The sequence below is a fragment of the Lucilia sericata genome, unplaced genomic scaffold (genome assembly GCF_015586225.1).
Source record: "Lucilia sericata isolate MDLA Ls3-8-SP2 unplaced genomic scaffold, ASM1558622v1 Contig000000F_arrow, whole genome shotgun sequence".
In the NCBI taxonomy this organism is placed as follows: domain Eukaryota; kingdom Metazoa; phylum Arthropoda; class Insecta; order Diptera; family Calliphoridae; genus Lucilia; species Lucilia sericata.
In genome coordinates, this window is record NW_023994042.1 from 3256759 (window position 1) to 3275910 (window position 19152).

At 32.4% G+C, this 19152-nt stretch overlaps 1 protein-coding gene across 1 annotated transcript; it reads right to left on the minus strand.

The window, feature by feature from the left end:
* Positions 1–12763: 12763 nt before the first annotated feature.
* Positions 12764–18558, minus strand: LOC119608800 (solute carrier family 23 member 1-like). The gene is made up of 8 exons (XM_037963364.1): positions 18362–18558; positions 14803–15407; positions 14612–14732; positions 14179–14434; positions 13975–14114; positions 13539–13908; positions 13282–13402; positions 12764–13135 (listed from the first exon to the last, which is right to left on the minus strand). Exons 1-8 carry the CDS (start codon positions 18389–18391, stop codon positions 13075–13077), a joined length of 1704 nt encoding a protein of 567 aa, XP_037819292.1. The 5' UTR covers positions 18392–18558; the 3' UTR covers positions 12764–13074.
* Positions 18559–19152: the final 594 nt, after the last annotated feature.

Sequence of the window (19152 nt, forward strand, 5' to 3'; positions counted from 1 at the left end):
CCATGCGTGCTACGTGTCCTGCCCATCCTATACGTTGCGCCTTTTTAAATTTTACTATGTCCTCGTTGCATAATTCGAGCAGTTCGTCGTTGCCTCTTTCAACATAGTTTCCATTATCACGTAAAGGGCCAAAAATTTTCCGCAAAATTCTCTTTTCAAATATTCTTATTCGCTGCTGATCGCTAGCCATTATGACCCATGTTTCGCAACCATAAGTGCCAGTTGGTCTGATTATGGTCTTGTAGATGTTCAGTTTACACGCCTATTTGGACGTCAAGGTTTTCCTCTGCGCAAAATACGCTCTATTTGCCGCAGATATGCGATCACTTATCCCGTCTCGCATGCTGTTATCGTTCCTTAGCTGGGCGCCCGGCTAAAAAAAGCTCGTTACTCCCTCAAAGTTATAGGTTCCAATTTAGATGTTCTGTGCTTGCCGTCTACCCTCATTCGTTGATATTTTCATGTTCTTGATCTTGCGTTCATTTATACTGAGTCCCACCTTCTTCGCCGACTCCTCTATTTTCCTGAACAGCTCTTCCATGTAGCGAGCATTTCGTGCTACAATCGTAAAATCGTCTACATAGGCGATGGTCAGGCCAGATCTATTAAGCAGGCTGCCTGTTCTTACATGGTCTTTAATTGCGTAATATAGAACCAAGTTGAATACCACTGTTGACAGTGAGTCTCCTTGTTTCACTCCACTATTTATATGGAAGGAATCTGTTTTCCTTTGTTGAATTACGACCCTGGTTGTGGTGTTCGTCAATGATGCACAAGTAAGTCCTGTCAGCTTTGAGGGTATACCGATTTCGGTGAATGCATGCGGGATTGCCCTCCTATCTATACTGTCAAAGGGCTGCCTGAAATCAATGAAAAGCATATTAATGTCTATGCCATACTCGTAACATTTTTCACAGTTCAGTTTTAAAAGGAATAGTTGGTCAACTGTTGATCTGCCTGTTCGAAACCCTCCTTGATATTCTCCCAATATATGCAGCTTCGGTTAGTCTCTCGGAAAGAATATTGGTAAAGATCTTGTAGCAAACGTCCAATAGTGTGATTCCTCCATAGTTCTCGCATGAACTCTTGTCGCCCTTCTTGTGGATTGGTACGATGACACCGACGCCCCATGGTTTGGGTAGCTGTTCCTGGTTCCATATATTAAGTGTTAGTTTATAGAGATGAGTTCAGTTGTAATTCCCTCTTCCCCGGGTACTTTGTTAGTCATTATTCTCTTAAACCTTCTCAAGATATCGTTCCTATATGGTAGTGGTATTTCCTCTTCATCATCATGGACTATGAAGTGAGGATTTGCGTCGACAGGTCCATTGTCATATAATTCGCTGAAGTGCTCTCTCCACCGTTGCACAGTAGGAAATGGTAGAATAGAAGCTGATCATAAATACTTTTTACAAAATGTTAAATTTTGACATAATTTTTTATTCATAGTAAAGCTAAGATATTGTGTAATATAGTATAAAAATATTGGAGAAATCCAACTGGCATAACTATCCTAAAATATTGATCAAATGTGAAGGATTTCAAATACAATATTTTTGTACTTTAAAATATTCATATTTAAGGTCATTATTTTCGATGATATAGTATTTATTTTAATTAACATTAGATAGAGTATTTTGTTAGATATTTATTAAGTCATAATCTTTAAAAAGATTATAAACTACTCTTAATATTTGCATATTTTCTATTTAATGTTTTATTTATGTAGTATTAAGTTTTTGGTGGAGTATACGTTTTAAGCTCCGTTTGCCTCCGCGTTAAAATTAATATAAAATGAAAGCTTAATGTATTGTGTATTAAATTTAATGAATTTAATTTGCGGCGGTCTGCGGCTGCAATCAGGGGAAATAAAAATCCTTTAGAATACACAAATTTATTTTTAAAATTTAATATATATTGTATTTTATATATCGATATCTATGGTATTTTAGTCCCATTTAATAAAGCCAATTCAGGAGAATGTTTGTTTAGTATGCAAATGTGCAATATCGGTCCACGTTTTCTCATAGTCCCCTTACAAGTGCCTCCCCGGAAAACAGTTTTAACAGTCATAACTGGTTTAGAAATACCAGTATAGCTTTGAAATTCCACATAAACAAGTTTTATATGAAGCAAAATCTCTCTACCAAATTTTACGAGGATCACGCCATAATTAATCCTACCCCCCATATAAAGTCCCCTTTATAAAATGACTAATAACGAGCGTTAAATTAGATTAAAAATAGGAGTACAGCGAAATTTGACTTAAACAAGATTTGTACAAATTAAAATTTCTCTACAAAATTTTATAAAGATCAGTCTATAATTGACCCATACAAAGTCCCCTTCTGAAAATCAGACATAACTGGCCCTACCACACATATAAGGTCTCCTACAAAAGAATTACTTTATATCTCATTGCTGTCCTCAAAATACGAGTACAGCTATAAAATTCGACATAAACAAGATTTGTACGAGCCAAAATTTGTCTACAAAATTTTAAAAGGATCGGTAGATAATTGACCCTACCCTCTCAGGAAAACTTTTTTGAAATCAAAAAAAAGACATACATCACGATATACTGAAGCTTTTTAAAGAACCTGAACATATCAATTATATCAATGAGAAATAAATTTAAAAAACTATACATACCCAGCAAAAACTCGGTAATGCTTGTACTTACATAACCACTTACTTATTAATGACTACTACTTACAGCCTGCATTACTTTTAAGTATACTTATAATGACTTACATATAGTCATATAATTAAGTACTTTATTTTGAGTTTTTCAACACACAGAAAGCTTTTCTGTGAAAACCAATATTGGACACAATAAAATAACTAAGCATTGGTGTTGTAATACAGCGAACTAAAAAACAAGAACCCCGACCCATATTCTGTGTTTTAGTGTTTTTAAAACAAAACAACTTTTTATCTCTTTATTTATAAGTACTTATATAAGTAGTGACTTGTAAGAGAGCGTGGTAAGTACTCGCCTCCAATGTCATGACCGTGTTAAAATAATGAGTTAAAACAAGTAAGAAAGTATAGTCGGGCTTGGCCGACTATATGATACCCTACACCAGCTATTAATATTTAATGTGATTTATTTTTATACCACCATCAAAAAAGATGGTTGTATATTGTTTATGTCATTTCGTTTGTAACACATCGAAATATTTATCGTAAAAGTATATATTCTGGATCCTTATTAAATTCTAAGACGATCTAGCTATGTCCGTCCGTCTGTCTATCTGTCTGTCGGTTTAAAACACGATGGAGTCCAAATGGAAGTAGCTAGCGCTCATAACTGCCTTAAGGAAGTATCTATAGCGATGGAATTCGACATGAGCATATTTTATAGGAACCTTAATATGATTGTAAAATTTTATAAGGATCGGTTAATAATTGACCCTATCCCCCATTAAGGTTCCTTTCAGAAAATGAACTTAACGCTCATAACTGACTAAAAGAAGCAGCTATAGCGATGAAATTCGACATTAACATATTTGATAGCAACCTTAACACCTTCGTAAAATTTTATAAGGATCGGTCCATAATTGACCCTACCCCCCATATAAGGTGCCCTTCAGAAAATGACTTTAACGCTCGAAACTGTCTAAAAGAAGCATATATAGCGACGAAATTCGACATGAACATATTTTATAGGAACCTTAATATCATTGTAAAATTTTATAAGAATCGGTCCATAATTGACCCTATCCCCCATATAAGGTCCCCTTCAGAAAAAGACTTTAACGCCCATAACTGCCTTAAAGAAGCATAGCGATGAAATTCGACATGAACATATTTTATAGGAACCTTAATATCATTGTAAACTTTTTATAAGGATCGGTTCATAATTGACCCTATCCCCCATATAAGGTCCCCTTAAGAAAATGACTTTAACGCTCATAACTATCTAAAAGAAGCATCTATAGCGATATAATTTATATGGGGGATAGGAGCAAATGTGGACCGACTCCGATAAAAAGGGCTGGATAGATTTGTATTTATATAATATATTTAATATTTGTCTGTGCTAAACTTCATTACAATAACAGTGCTAATAAATTAATTGCGGATATTCAAGTCACTGAGGGGGGCTTTGTGTGAGGGCTAGGGTCAAATGAAGTCCGATCATTTCGAAATTCGGCAAGGTCATCAAGGCTTGTATAAAACTTAGTTGTGCGAACTTTCATCGAGATACATTTATATTATACATAATTATGAACTCAAAAGCCCTTTTAGGGGGTTCATTTGTATGGAGGCTAGGTGAAATAATGGACCGATTTTAACCATTTTCAATAGGCTTAGTCCTTGGGTCAAAACAAACACGTATTCTAAATTTCATCAAATTATCTTGAAAATTGCGACCTGTACTTTGATAACAACGTTTTCATGGACACACGGACGGTCGGACGGACGGACGGACATCGTTAAATCGACTCAGAAAGTGATTCTGAGTCGATCGGTATACTTTAAGGTGGGTATAGTACTAATATTTTAATGCGTTACAAACATCAGCACAAACGCATAATACCCCTTCCCACTATAGTGGTGTAGGGTATAATGATATTGAATAAGTAGTGAAAAGCGGATTTATTAGCTTTTAACTCATTACTTTTCATTATAAGTTTTTGCTGAGTATTGGTAGGTTTTTATTTATTCACAATTAATTTATATGTATAAATTATATTTAGATAAAACTTATTCCTATATAAGTAGTTAATAATATCAATTGTTCATTAATTCATTACATTCGAAAAGAAATATTACCACAAAAGTTGTGTTCAAACTGTTGCAATAAAAATATTCAATTTCAAACATGTATTACCAAGCAACCATTGAATTTTTGAAGCTCATATTAATATATATGATCAGAAATATTGTCAAAATTATTGGCGTCAAATTTTAGTCATTTATCGCTTACAGATAAAAAGTTACAGATTTATGATCAGAAAACGACAAAGATTTCCCACTGTGCGTTGTAGGATATCACCAACTTCCGTAAGGGTTGTACCGTTCTTGGAACTACTGTTGCCGATCCTGGGTTGGAAACCTTTTGTCTGCTGTTTTAGTTTCCTGTATAATTGCCTACTATCATGGTTGGAAAAATTCCTGTTAATGCATTCGATTTTTGCCAGTAGGGCCTGTTTCTTCTTTCTCCTGCACAGTTCGTTTGCACTTATTCTCCTTTGGTGATAGACATTTCTGTTATGATTCGTGTCCTGTTGCATCATGATCGCACGAGTCTGATTGCCTCCATGCATTCCTCATCAAACCATTCCTCATTTCTCGATCGTCTCCTGTTGCCGATACAGGTTGCAGCTGCTATCGTTATTGCTAACTGTAATCTTCACTTTCCGGATAAATTCTTCGTAAGCAGCAGTGTTCACACAAAGATTCTCCAAGTCATTGTAAAAGCTGTCCTTGATCGAGTCATCACTTTCCTCTGTCGGGTCGTACGCTGATATGAGTGAAATGTTGTTAAATTTTTGAAGTACGTTCCATGTTCCAGTGATTAAATCATTAGTCCTCTTTCGTTGCGTTGGTCGGCATCGGGTATTCGTGTTATTTCTCCTTATATTTTGATCGTTCTGAACAGTATGGGTTTTATAAAGTGGATTGTTAGTCCAACGCTTAACACTACCCCTCTCTCAACCGGTCTTGGGACCGGCTATGGCGGTGTAACTTGCTGGAGCTGCCAGCATCAGATTTAAAGTCGTCGGGTCGACTATGGAAACAGACCGCCTCTAACATGAGGAACAGACGCCTACCAATCCACCGCTTATTATAAGACAGACGTTGATTAAATTTTGTGGATTAGCTTGTTTTGATCCGCGGGTGATATTTGATTTTCAATCTACCTAACATATCTATAGGGCATTCCCCTATCCGCCACCTGATGACGCGTCCGATGGGAGACGAGCAACTCCACACGGATTTAAATATGTATGTTTTCTTTAATTCATACTCATAACGACCGTCACAAACCCTTATTGTTTGCTAATAACAAGTTTCAAAAGAAAGCTTAGACCTTTTCCTTTAACAACTTTTTGGTCGCTTAGTGGGATACGAATAGGATATACATTACATTACAGTGTCTCGAGGAACAGCTTTTTGAGGAATTTCATGTATGAATACCTATCAATCGATGCGCATTAATGTACTGAACACGAGAGAAATAAAAAAATATTTTTTTTCGAATGGTCTACAGTTCCCTACCAGCGATTAAAAATCCTAACCTCAGTAAAATTTTTGAAAAATAAAATGTCTTCGATTTTTCCAAAATTGGTGTCAAAAATTCCGTAATTTTCTGCTGATTATATTTAAAAAATACTTTGGCATTTGGTTTAGTCCATTTCAGAATTTATTAGGATTTTTTGAAATTTATGTGCCCCTTATAATACAATAAAAGTCGTTTTGTGGACCAGAAATACACTAACAAAAATTTAAATTATTTTTCCAGCGATAAGCTCAAAATTACGGAATTTTTGACACACATTTCGAAAAGATTGCACAAAATTATTTTTGAACATATTGTACTGAGATCAAGATTTTCAGGTAGGGAACTGAGGACCTTTTCAAAAATAATGTTTTTTATTTTTCTCGTATGTAGTACATTAAGACGCATCGTATTCGCTGTTTTGTAATATGATGATACCCAAAATATTTTGGGTTTAGTGTTGTCCTTTCGTGAGCTGAACAGTTTTCAAGAAAATATCCTATAGGGGACACGATTTTTCATGTTCAATTCAAAATTTTACCCAGTTTCAAAAAAATCTTTGTTTTGTTTTATGATGCTTCCCAAAATATTTTTAGTCTATAGATGGCAGTTCGTGAGCTGTTTAGCATTTGCGCAATTTCAATTTTTTTCCTATTTGTGTGTAAATCATTGCAAAAACTACAGTGAGAAACTAGACAAATTAACCTTTCCGATAGGGTTCTATAAATCGACTTTCGAATAATCGAACAATCGACTTTTTGTCGAAGAAAGTCGAAGTCGACTATTTTTTTCCAAAAAAGTCGATAACTCGAGATATCGTCTATGAAAAGTCGAAAAGTCGACTTTGTAAATAAAAGTCAAAAAGTCGGAAAGTCGAAAAAAGTCGAAAAATCGTAAGAAGTCGAAAAAGGTAAAAAAGTCGGAAAAAGTCGAAAACTCGAAAATAGTAGAAAAAAGTAAAAAATAGTCGAAAATTTAAAAAAGTAGAAAAAAAGTCGAAAAACTCTAATATAATCGGAAAAACTCGAAAAAAGTCAAAAGATAGTCGAAAAACAGTCGAAAGAAGTCGAAAATAGTCAAAAAGTCGAAAAGCCGGAAAAATACGGAAAAAGTCGAAAAGTAGAAAAAATCAGAAAGTCGCAGAGATCTATAAAATGTTCTTCATAATATACAGTGGGGCATAACAAGATTTTTGCAAATAAATCTGGCATTTCGAAATGGCTGGTCCGATCGGAACAAATATTTACATAGGCGTAGCTAAGAAGTATTCCAGTTAAAAAAGATTTTCATTTTATAAAAAAGTTTTTAATTTTTTTAAGATGGAATAAACTATTTGGAACAAATTTTGATAGGAATATTAATAAAGGTATTTTCAGACTACAATACTGAGTATTAACACACTTCAAATTAAAAATATTATGAAAATAATTCGCATTTTCAAAAAATCCATCCGAAAAATACATTTTATGTTTACACTATAATATTTGTAATATTTTTTATCCAATTTTCAATTATTTATGCACTTTTCGTTCTTATTTTTAATGTATTTTACACTTTTTGTTTGTTTTTTATTGTATTTATAAAATACATACCGAATACGTTGGAAAATAAAAAGTTTTTGAATTATTTTAAAAAATTTATGAATACCGACCGTATGCCAAAAAAATCAGTAATATTTCTGAAAATCAAATTACAAATTATATTTAGACTAGTAAATTGTATTATGATACAAACATTTTTGACAAGTATTAATACTCAGTATTGTAGTCTGAAAATACCTTAAGTAACATAGATGAGAAAATACACATGTTTGCAAAAATGTCAATCTTTGACGCACTGAAACTGAAAAGATGTGTCTAAACTACTAATTTCATCCCAATCGTAGAATATCGGTTTCAAATATTGGGTCACTTAACATGAAATCTCCCATATCGTCCAACAAAAACAGTTATGTGTTTTTGTTAGGGTTTCAGGAGAGCAAAAAAACTGTTTTATTTTGTAATTTCGCGAACTACATTTGAAGTTATATGTTTCGTGCGAACCTAAGCCCACTAGCTACAAGCGTGTTGAAGATATATTCCAGAATGATTAGCCATTTCTGATCTATAATTAAATATTTAATAAAACCTACACATAACCATTTTTGTTTCAAGCATTTTGGAGCAAAATATTTTAAAATTTTAATATTTTATTACACATAACTGATTTTGTTCGTAAAACTTGTACTTTATATGATCAAATACCATCATAATTTCTGAACAAAAAAAGATATCGTCTCGGATTTGGTGGGTGGATGTATGACCAATAAAGGCATTAAATAGTGAAATAAAAAAATTATTGAAAGACGATATGTAAATGGACATTTCCAAGGTAAGGTCTAACTTAAAAAGTATGCAACCTTATAATTTTCGCATTTTTGAAGATAATTTAACAATATTTGGTTTGGTTTCTTTTATTGCATAAAAGGCTATTTAAATGTTTAAAATAGGTCCATTATTTCACTTAGGTCCCAAACAAACGTACCCTTGAATAACGCTTTAGAGCTCGAAATGTTTATAAATAAACTAATATAATTCCAAAACTCTGCTGATATGACCTTAAATCGTACTGCAGATTTTTGTAATAATCTATCTATCTATCTATCTATCTATCTATCTATCTATCTATCTATCTATCTATCTATCTATCTATCTATCTATCTATCTATCTATCTATCTATCTATCTATCTATCTATCTATCTATCTATCTATCTATCTTTTTTTTTTTTTGGACGTAGTGATAGTAACCTATCATAGTAACGACATCTCCAATCCACCCCGGCACCATTTCATCAGGGTGGGTGGTTTAAGTTTATTTTCTTCTTTAGTTTTTTTCTTTTTCATTCCTACATCCTCCTATCGTGGGAGGTTCGGAACTCTCAAGCATCTTTTCTTGATAACTGCATTAATATAGTTTTCACAATGATTCCACTCTTGCTTCGATTTCAGCATAATTCTTATTATATTATCTGCTGAAATCATCTCACATAACTTAGAGCTTAATGCCCTTCTTTCATTTATCCACTTTGGGCATTCAAATAGTACATGTTTTGACGTTTCTTCATATGCTCCACATGCCTCACAACTGGCACTGCTTCTCAAATTAAACCTGTATAAATACTGGTTGAAGGCTCCATGGTTTGTCAAGAATTGGGTCATGTAATAACTAACATTTCCATGAGATCTTTCGATCCATTCTTTGATGTTTGGTATCAGATTGTAGGTATATCTTCCCGTTGTCTCATGTGACCATCTTTGCTGCCACATATTCAGCATTCGTGTTCTAGCGTTATTTTTTATCTCCACTTCTCGTTTTCGTTTTTCTGCTTGGTTCATGTCGCTGGATTGAATTATGTTTAACTCCTTGTATATTTCATCTTTTTCTATTATTTGAAGGTCGATAGGTAAGAGCCCAGCAATCATCAGAGCTGCTGATGTTGGTACTGTGCGATATGCCGAAATAATTCTTTCTATCTATTCTATCTATCTATCTATCTATCTATCTATCTATCTATCTATCTATCTATCTATCTATCTATCTATCTATCTATCTATCTATCTATCTATCTATCTATCTATCTATCTATCTATCTATCTATCTATCTATCTATCTATCTATCTATCTATCTATCTATCTATCTATCTATCTATCTATCTATCTATCTATCTATCTATCTATCTATCTATCTATCTATCTATCTATCTATCTATCTATCTATCTATCTATCTATCTATCTATCTATCTATCTATCTTTTTTTTTTTTTTTGGACGTAGTGATAGTAACCTATCATAGTAACGACATCTCCAATCCACCCCGGCACCGCGTCAGCATTTCATCAGGGTGGGTGGTTTAAGTTTATTTTCTTCTTTAGTTTTTTTCTTTTTCATTCCTACATCCTCCTATCGTGGGAGGTTCGGAACTCTCAAGCATCTTTTCTTGATAACTGCATTAATATAGTTTTCACAATGATTCCACTCTTGCTTCGATTTCAGCATAATTCTTATTATATTATCTGCTGAAATCATCTCACATAACTTAGAGCTTAATGCCCTTCTTTCATTTATCCACTTTGGGCATTCAAATAGTACATGTTTTGACGTTTCTTCATATGCTCCACATGCCTCACAACTGGCACTGCTTCTCAAATTAAACCTGTATAAATACTGGTTGAAGGCTCCATGGTTTGTCAAGAATTGGGTCATGTAATAACTAACATTTCCATGAGATCTTTCGATCCATTCTTTGATGTTTGGTATCAGATTGTAGGTATATCTTCCCGTTGTCTCATGTGACCATCTTTGCTGCCACATATTCAGCATTCGTGTTCTAGCGTTATTTTTTATCTCCACTTCTCGTTTTCGTTTTTCTGCTTGGTTCATGTCGCTGGATTGAATTATGTTTAACTCCTTGTATATTTCATCTTTTTCTATTATTTGAAGGTCGATAGGTAAGAGCCCAGCAATCACCAGAGCTGCTGATGTTGGTACTGTGCGATATGCCGAAATAATTCTTAGCGCGCTGATTCTTTGTGGTTTTTGTAGCTCTCTTACTCTACAGTTTTTGTCCATCACTGTTGCAAATGTTGGGGCTGCATACAGAATTTGTGAATGGACGACACTATTTATTAGTTTTCTTGTGTATGGCTTTGGGCCACCACGGTTTGGCATTATTCTGGCCATTAATGCTGCGGTTTTTATAGTTTTGTTTCTAACATTAGTGATGTGTTGTTTAAAAGCATAACTTGTCATCTAACTGTATACCAAGGGTAACATAGGTTACGTTTAAAAACTATATCATTTTTCTTGCAGCCTGATCCGCGGGGTAACGAACTCCTCCTAGATCTATCTATCTATCGATCTATCTATCTATCTATCTATCTATCTATCTATCTATCTATCTATCTATTCTATCTATTATCTATCTATCTATCTATCTATCTATCTATCTATCTATCTATCTATCTATCTATCTATATATCAATCTATATATCTATCTATCTATCTATCTATCTATCTATCTATCTATCTATCTATCTATCTATCTATCTATCTATCTATCTATCTATCTAGCGGCGCCTGATTTTCAAATACATATTTCAGGGGTCATGAGAAGTGTTCCTGTAAAGTTTTAAATTTGTCAGACAGATGGCGTCGAAGTTTTAATTCCCAGTCAATTACACCCAAACCGCTAAACCGATTATTTTAATACTTGAAGGGTATATGGTTATTTACATGTGCGGACAGGGCGCCACTAGTACATTTATAAACACTAGTAATTTGTTAAAATTCGCCATAAGTAAGTTTCACATAAACATAAATCCCACCATCAAATTACTTCAAGATCAAATGTATATACATATAAGAATGTGTCCTGTAGAGTTCGATCCATAAATATTTTTCTGACCCTCAATTCCGAGTCCCTACAGATGGCGGATTCGATTTATCCGTGTCCGTCTGACCTTCGTCAGTCCGTATGTATGTTGAAGTCAGTTTTAAGAAAGAGACGTCCCTGTAGTCCCCAAATTATTACAGATAAAAACACTCCCCATTGTATACTAATATGTGGAGAGCAATCCGATTTAGATCACTATTATATCTATCCTATTGTCAAATTTAATGCATATAAATTTTATTTTTTATACCCTACACCATTATGGTGGGGAGAGTATTATACGTTTGTGCTAATGTTTGCAACATCCAAAAATATTGGTCCTACAACCACCTCAAAGCATACCAATCGGCTCAGAAACACTTTATGAGCATAACAAACTACTTTGAACCTATTTTTACAAATGGCGGGTACAAAATGTTTCTATTATAAAAATACAAAATTAATATTAAAATCGACCAAATTCCAATGAGTTTGGTAAAGTAAAAATAAAAAATTTCGATTGAAAGCATGTGTAAATTATAACTTATTTGACAAATACTAATAAAGGTATTTTCAGACTACAATACTGAGTATTAACACACTTCAAATTAAAAATATTATGAAAATAATTCGCATTTTCAAAAAATCAATCCGAAAAATACATTTTATGTTTACACTATAATATTTGTAATATTTTTTATCCAATTTTCAATTATTTATGCACTTTTCGTTCTTATTTTTAATGTATTTTACACTTTTTGTTTGTTTTTTATTGTATTTATAAAATACATACCGAATACGTATGAAAATAAAAAGTTTTTGAATTGTTTTAAAAAATTTATGAATACCGACCGTATGCCAAAAAAATCAGTAATATTTTTGAAAATCAAATTACAAATTATATTTAGACTAGTAAATTGTATTATGATACAAACATTTTTGACAAGTATTGATACTCAGTATTGTAGTCTGAAAATACCTTAAATAAAATAAAAAAAAGTAAAATGAAATTTCTTAGATTAAGATAAGATTATCGGTTAAGCGGTAGATATTCTGCCGGTTAAAGTATTTTTTGTATGAAAACTGTCCAAATATTGTTTCGATAAAAAATAACAAGACATTGAGAAAATGGGTGTAAATCATTTATTTTTCATATTTTATTCAGAAATTGCTATTTGACAGTAGCTCCCTAACTTCTTTTATTTTTTTGTTATAGTTATAGCAAAACACCGTTGATGCTGATTTATGGGAAAAAGTTCACAATTAACCCAAGTTTTTATCCTCGTCGAGATTCACAAAATTATTAAAAAACCTTTTCCGGTTAATTGAATGATGTTAAAATTTTTCAATATTACTTTCATACATATTTACGACATTTCATCCGTTATATTTTTACAGTTGTATGTATGTATAACAGCAATTTGAACATTTTTAACAGTTCTTTTGTAGTTTATATGTTGGCAAAAATGGTACATAATAAGTCCACTTCCATCTGAAAAAGAGAAAATTATTAAAATGGAAGTAGTAATATGGTTTGATTAAATAATATTTGGTATTATACACGAAATTTTCGTAAATATTACAAAAAAGTAGTTACGATTTTCTTTAAATAATCAATTACAAGTAAATTTAGCTAACCGTTTTAAAGAATCCATTCCAAAGGGGAAATCATAATCTGTCGCTGTACCATCATTGACATTATCATCCCCCAATGGCATTTCGTTGGCCCATTCGATAAGTCCTCGCTCCTCTGGTGAGCCTTAAATAGACAAAAATAATTTTAAAATAAAATTTAACAACAGTATGTAGTATTCATAAGTTAATTGATAGAGGAAAGTATATATATATTTTTTTTTTTGTAAATAAAGGTGTATGTGTAATTAACTTTCTCATACCCGGTATTATGTTATCCAAAAAACAGCCCAATACACCACCCACTAGAATTGTTGTACCTAAAAGTACAGATAACGTGGAGTCAACAGTTTCGTTACCAGTATTAATCGCACCCGGATGTTCTTGTATCCACTTGCATAAAACCATGGGAAAGAAGATTGACAAACCCAAAATGTAAAGATTGCGCGATGAACGTAAGTCCACATATTGCAGAGTTGATAAACCGAATGCAATTATCATACCAAACATGACACAGAATATACCACCAACTACGGAATCTGGAATTAAAATAAATATTGCACCAAATTTTCCAATTACACCCTGCAAAACCATTATAAGTGCAGCCCATTGTATGACTCGACGTGATCCTATCTGTTGTTGAAAGTTATAGTAAAATTATTTATGTTGCTAAATATAATATAATTTTCTAATTAGTACCTTCGTTACTCCAATAGCACCAACATTTTCTCCAAATGTATTTGTACCGTTTCCAGCTCCCCAGAGACCCGCTAAAACTGTACCTAAACCTTCGGTTCCAATGCCTCGGTTTATTGCATGCAAAGGTGGAGATTGGGCTCCTTTAAAATTAGTACTTAGTTAGTATTAATACATAATTCTATTACTTAAATTAAAAAAACTTACCAGACATTTGAGATACTGTGGGGTAGTAACTTAGAGATTCCACAGTACATGCCAAAACTCCAGCTAACATTCCCAAAACTCCAGAAAGTGTTACAGAGGGTACACCAAATTGGCCTGGATAAGGAATGTAAAACCATTTTGCATTTGTCAACACATTAATTCGCACATCAGTTCTAGATGGATGTCCATCTTCAAAAATATTTGCTAGTGTTAAAATTCCACATAGACCCCACATCAGTATTATTGTCAAAAGAACCTAAATTTCCAAAAGAACATATTTTATCCTACAATGTATGTATGTTTATTGGGGATTTTATGTCAAGAACTCTCTGAGTTCTTTCCGATCGGAAGATATCGGTTTCAAAAATCACTTAACATGTAATACCCCATATAAGAAGTTTAACATATTGATATTTTACTCCTAAAGACTTACCGGGAACAAACGAAAGAGTAGGAATGGCCGGAATTCAATACCATATCCCTTTCGGTAAGCAGGGACAGGTATAGCTATGTTTGACAATATTTGGGAGAAGAGAGTAAGTAAACTTATAGTTCTGAAATAAAAGTAAATAAAGGAATTATTAATTACAAATAACAATTACTTGTTTTACTAAATATTCATACCCAAAAGCAATACCCCAGTGTTTCGAAGCCGTTTCCGCAGCATGCTCGAATAAGGTAAGACCCACCAATGAAACAGTGGGTACTATTGTAAGAGGAGTTACAAAACGCAAAATCTTCCCCACCAAACCGGTATAGCCCAACACAACTTGTACCATGGCAGAAACAGCAATCGCCCCCGACAATTCACGCATTCGAACCTGCCACAATTCTTGACGTTCTTCATCGTTCATTTCCTTAATCACATTTTCCGCGGGACATCTCCACTGCGGCAATGCCAATATTGCCAGAGTTGGCACTAGAAATGAAATAGTACCGCCCTGAACAATCGGCAAACGAACTCCCCATGTTGCCTGGAAATAAGTCACAATTCCAGTTACGAATATCATCGTTGATATCACAATGCCTCGATTGGGATCTTCATCGCTCATACAAAGTGCTGGAGTTAAAATAAATGGTATAGACACGATCGCACCAATCATAGTCAAATAATGTTGAAATGCCAAAAATATACTCAAATACCATGGCGGATTGTCATTTATGCCATACAATAGATCTGGTTTTTCATTTTTTGAAGTCGTGTTTTTCTTTTTGCCAGCATTTCTTAACTAAAAAGGAATGTTTGTATGTATGTATTTATTAGTATGTTATTGTTTATATATTTTCAAGGGAATCAATACGATAGTACTGATGACTGTCCCATGTTATATCAAAGTACAAGTCGCAATCAGAATAAAATTTACCAATAATACATTTAGTGAGAAGTTCTCACGTCGAGAAGTGTGTTTGCAATGCTGGTCCTATGATACCCTACATCAGCCAGCTTGTTACAAATTTGCATTATGTTTTTATATTAAAGCATTTAAATTGTTTTTTACCTTAATTCGGAAATATTTTAACATTTTGTTGAAAATATATGCCCACCATCATATTATGTGCCATAAATTTCAAGTGAACTTCGGAAAGTTGCCATATACTATGTATATGTATGAATCGATCCTTTTGTTATATGTTACAACAATTTACTCACTTATTAAATTAAATTTATTTTTTGGATTATGCCAGTCCTATAGTAAATGAGCGATACAAATATTTAATTCATTGCGTTATGATTTTGTCTTGTGTGACATCACAGTAGTATACAAATTATATACACGTGTTTCCCTACTTGTAATGATATCAATACACGTTCATACATATTTATATTGAAGTAAAGTTATTAAAAATTACCATATTTTATGAAAAGAGTTAATAAAATTTTTATTTTTTATCAGTCATAATACAAAAATTACAATATTTAAATTGAAATGTAAATGCAAACTTTATGTCCCTATGTCACATACACGTGTTTGAGTGATAGTGTTTTTGTTTATTTACTACTGTGACGTACATACATACATATGTAGATGCACAGAAAAATAAAAATTTCACAACTTGGATGCGCTATCTTTTATTCTTTGTTTCATGGTTTTCACACAGAAATGCTATTTTATTCATAAAACAAAATAAGTACTTACGTATATGATTATATGTAAGCCATTAATAGATTACTAAACAGTAATGCTGTATGTACTACAGTATGTGGTAGTCTTTGAAAAGTAAGTTGTTGTGTAAGTGCAAGTCAATACCAAGTATTGGGAGGTAACATGAACCGTCAGTCAATCGATTCTGAAATTAAGTGTACTTCAATGTGGGTATAGTGCTATTATTTTTGTGCGCACAATACCGTCCCCTCTATAATGGATTATGGGTAAATAAGAAAGTTTATTATTATTATATTTATTGTAAAACTATTAAAAACACAATGTTTCCTTAAATGTATTTGACTCATTATCAGTTATCGCCTAAGCGTGATTTGCACTTTTCAGTATTTTAACCTTTTGTAACTTTATTATATACGATTCTTATCAGATAACAATCAAATGATAACAGATTTATAACAGTGACATACCGCAACTATAATTATATGATGCTAGTTTATTCAGAGTTAGATAAGTATTTAATATTGCGCCGAAAGACGACACGTTTTGTACCTCCAGGAAAATAATTTCTTGATTTAATCAACTCGGTAAATAAAAATTGATTCACACCAATTTTCTCCATCTCTAGTTATTTCTATGAAAAATGTTATTATATCTTAAAGTTAAAAAATAGATTTTGTGAAAATGGTGGTCATTTGTTTATTACTTCCCTAAATGCAGTTAGTCTTATCAGAAATGGTTAAATTCTAATTCTAAATAAAAGTTTATTTTTAAATTTAACAAGTACATTTAACTATATTCGGCTTTGCCGAATCCTACCCTTCACCATGATGTTGAAAAAAACAGCCAGTATGAATTTTAATACAAAAAATAAAAAATACCATTTGTAAAACGTAAAAGTACCAGAAACTCCCCTTTTAAAGATTTTCATTCAATCATGGTACTGTGTGCATAAAAACCAAAAAGTACCAGTCATGAGCGAAAAAGTACGAAAAATTCTTTCCTATAGATTTTCATTAACTTAGGAGTCTTAATGTTTCTAGCTTCAATATAATAGAAAATTAAAAAATACCTTTTGAAGAACGAAAATGTACCAAAATGTCCCATTTTATAGGTTCTCACTTTCTCCGGGGTCTACATGCTTATTTTATGTTTCTAGGTTCAAAATTATAGAAAATTATACACAGGGGAAAAATAAATATACACGCCTGGTACCAAATTAACACCAAATTTTTCAATAACATCCATTGTCAAGTATATACATACATACAACAACAACATTTAATGTAGACCACGCAACTTTGTCAACATTGCAACAATTCGTTTTCGCAATCTAAACTTTATGCACATCCGTTGTCTAAAAGTTAACAAACGTGGTAAGCTCAAAATGCGTTGCCAATGTGGATGTTATTGAAAAATTTTGTGTCAATTTGGTACCAGGCGTGTATATTTTTTTCCTCTGTGTAGAAAAGTTCCTTTTAAAAAACAAAAAAGTACCAAAAATTTCTCTTTATAGGCTCTCACTTAATCCGGGCTGTAGGTAGTACCTTTTGAAGAACGAAAAAGTATTGGATCACTAAAGTATTGGATCTAAATTTATCTTTTAGGGCTACTTTCTTTTAATAGTAATATTTTTGAAACATATAGTAATATCTATTTTATTTAATTTATACATTTTGTAGGGTGTCACAAACACTTTTACTTGTTATTATTTGATTAAGGTGTAATTTTCCAGTATTTTTCCTTGCAAAACAAGTGAAATTGCAAATTAACGTGTAACACTGTACAACAATTTTTACAACAAATGAAAGCTTAAATTAATAATTTTTTTATTTATATGAATGCATAGATTAATGTGAGTTAAAAATGAAATTCGTCACAAAAAAGTAGTAGTAGTAGATTTTTATGTCCAGTTGAGGTAAATAATATTAATGGAATGTAAAGATCACAGCTTTCATTTGATAGCAACATTAAAATCATACAAACATATAAATAATTGATTTTTTGATTTTGGAAAATTGTTACAGGGTGTAATACGACACAATTATATCTAATTGTGGCAATTAAATAATTTAACTTACCTCTTCCCCAATATTCACATTTAATTCCATGCTTGATTTGTTTATCAAAATATCTAAACTAAGGAGATTGCACTCAACAAAAATATTTTATAAATTTGCAGATAATTTATGGTTTTGGAATCTTCAATTTTATTTTAAAAGTTGAAACAGCGCTACTGAACGCTTTCTTCGCAAGTCAACGAGCAAATGTCAAATTCTTTAGGTTTTAAGACATCAAAGTAGAATAGTATTTCGACATTTACACGTGCTTATTTACAAAGAAAACTGGTAAACAAACCTATTAAAAGATTCTTTGTTTACTGCCTATAAAAATGATAAAACAAACCTTAATTTATGAACGCGATAATGATATAACCACATCACAATAACTTTATGCACCTATGCACGGTGGGCTAAATTGCGATTAATTATCAAAAACTTCCATGTGAGAGTAAGCCCTCTGTTGAGATTTGTGACAATTTTGAAGGAAACACCATAGAATTGATAATGTATCTTTACAGAGTTGAGTTAAAAAAGACATCTGTAAAAGTTAAAATAATTTTCAAATGAAGCTTCTACAGATATGTATATGTGGATATGTGGCCCCGTTTGTATGGAGATAAAATAAAGTACTTGACTTACCGAAAGTGAACGTTTGATTCATTCAAAGATACCACTTCTCAAAATTTTTGTTCTGGAGTCAAATGTTTTGTGAACTGTGAAAGGATAAAAATAGACTTTTTTAAGATTTTTTGATATCATGTTAAAGATTTTTAATGGTGTATAATCAATTTTATAATTTCTAAATTTTT

Excerpts from the sequence above, each read along its gene's own strand:
- LOC119608800 (XM_037963364.1), bottom strand. The coding sequence starts at position 18,391 with ATGGAATTAAATGTGAATATTGGGGAAGAG. Across the intron at positions 13,909-13,974 it reads GTGCTATTGGAGTAACGAAG|ATAGGATCACGTCGAGTCAT; the intron begins GTACTAATTAGA and ends TTTCAACAACAG. Across the intron at positions 13,403-13,538 it reads TTTGGATAACATAATACCGG|GCTCACCAGAGGAGCGAGGA; the intron begins GTATGAGAAAGT and ends TGTCTATTTAAG.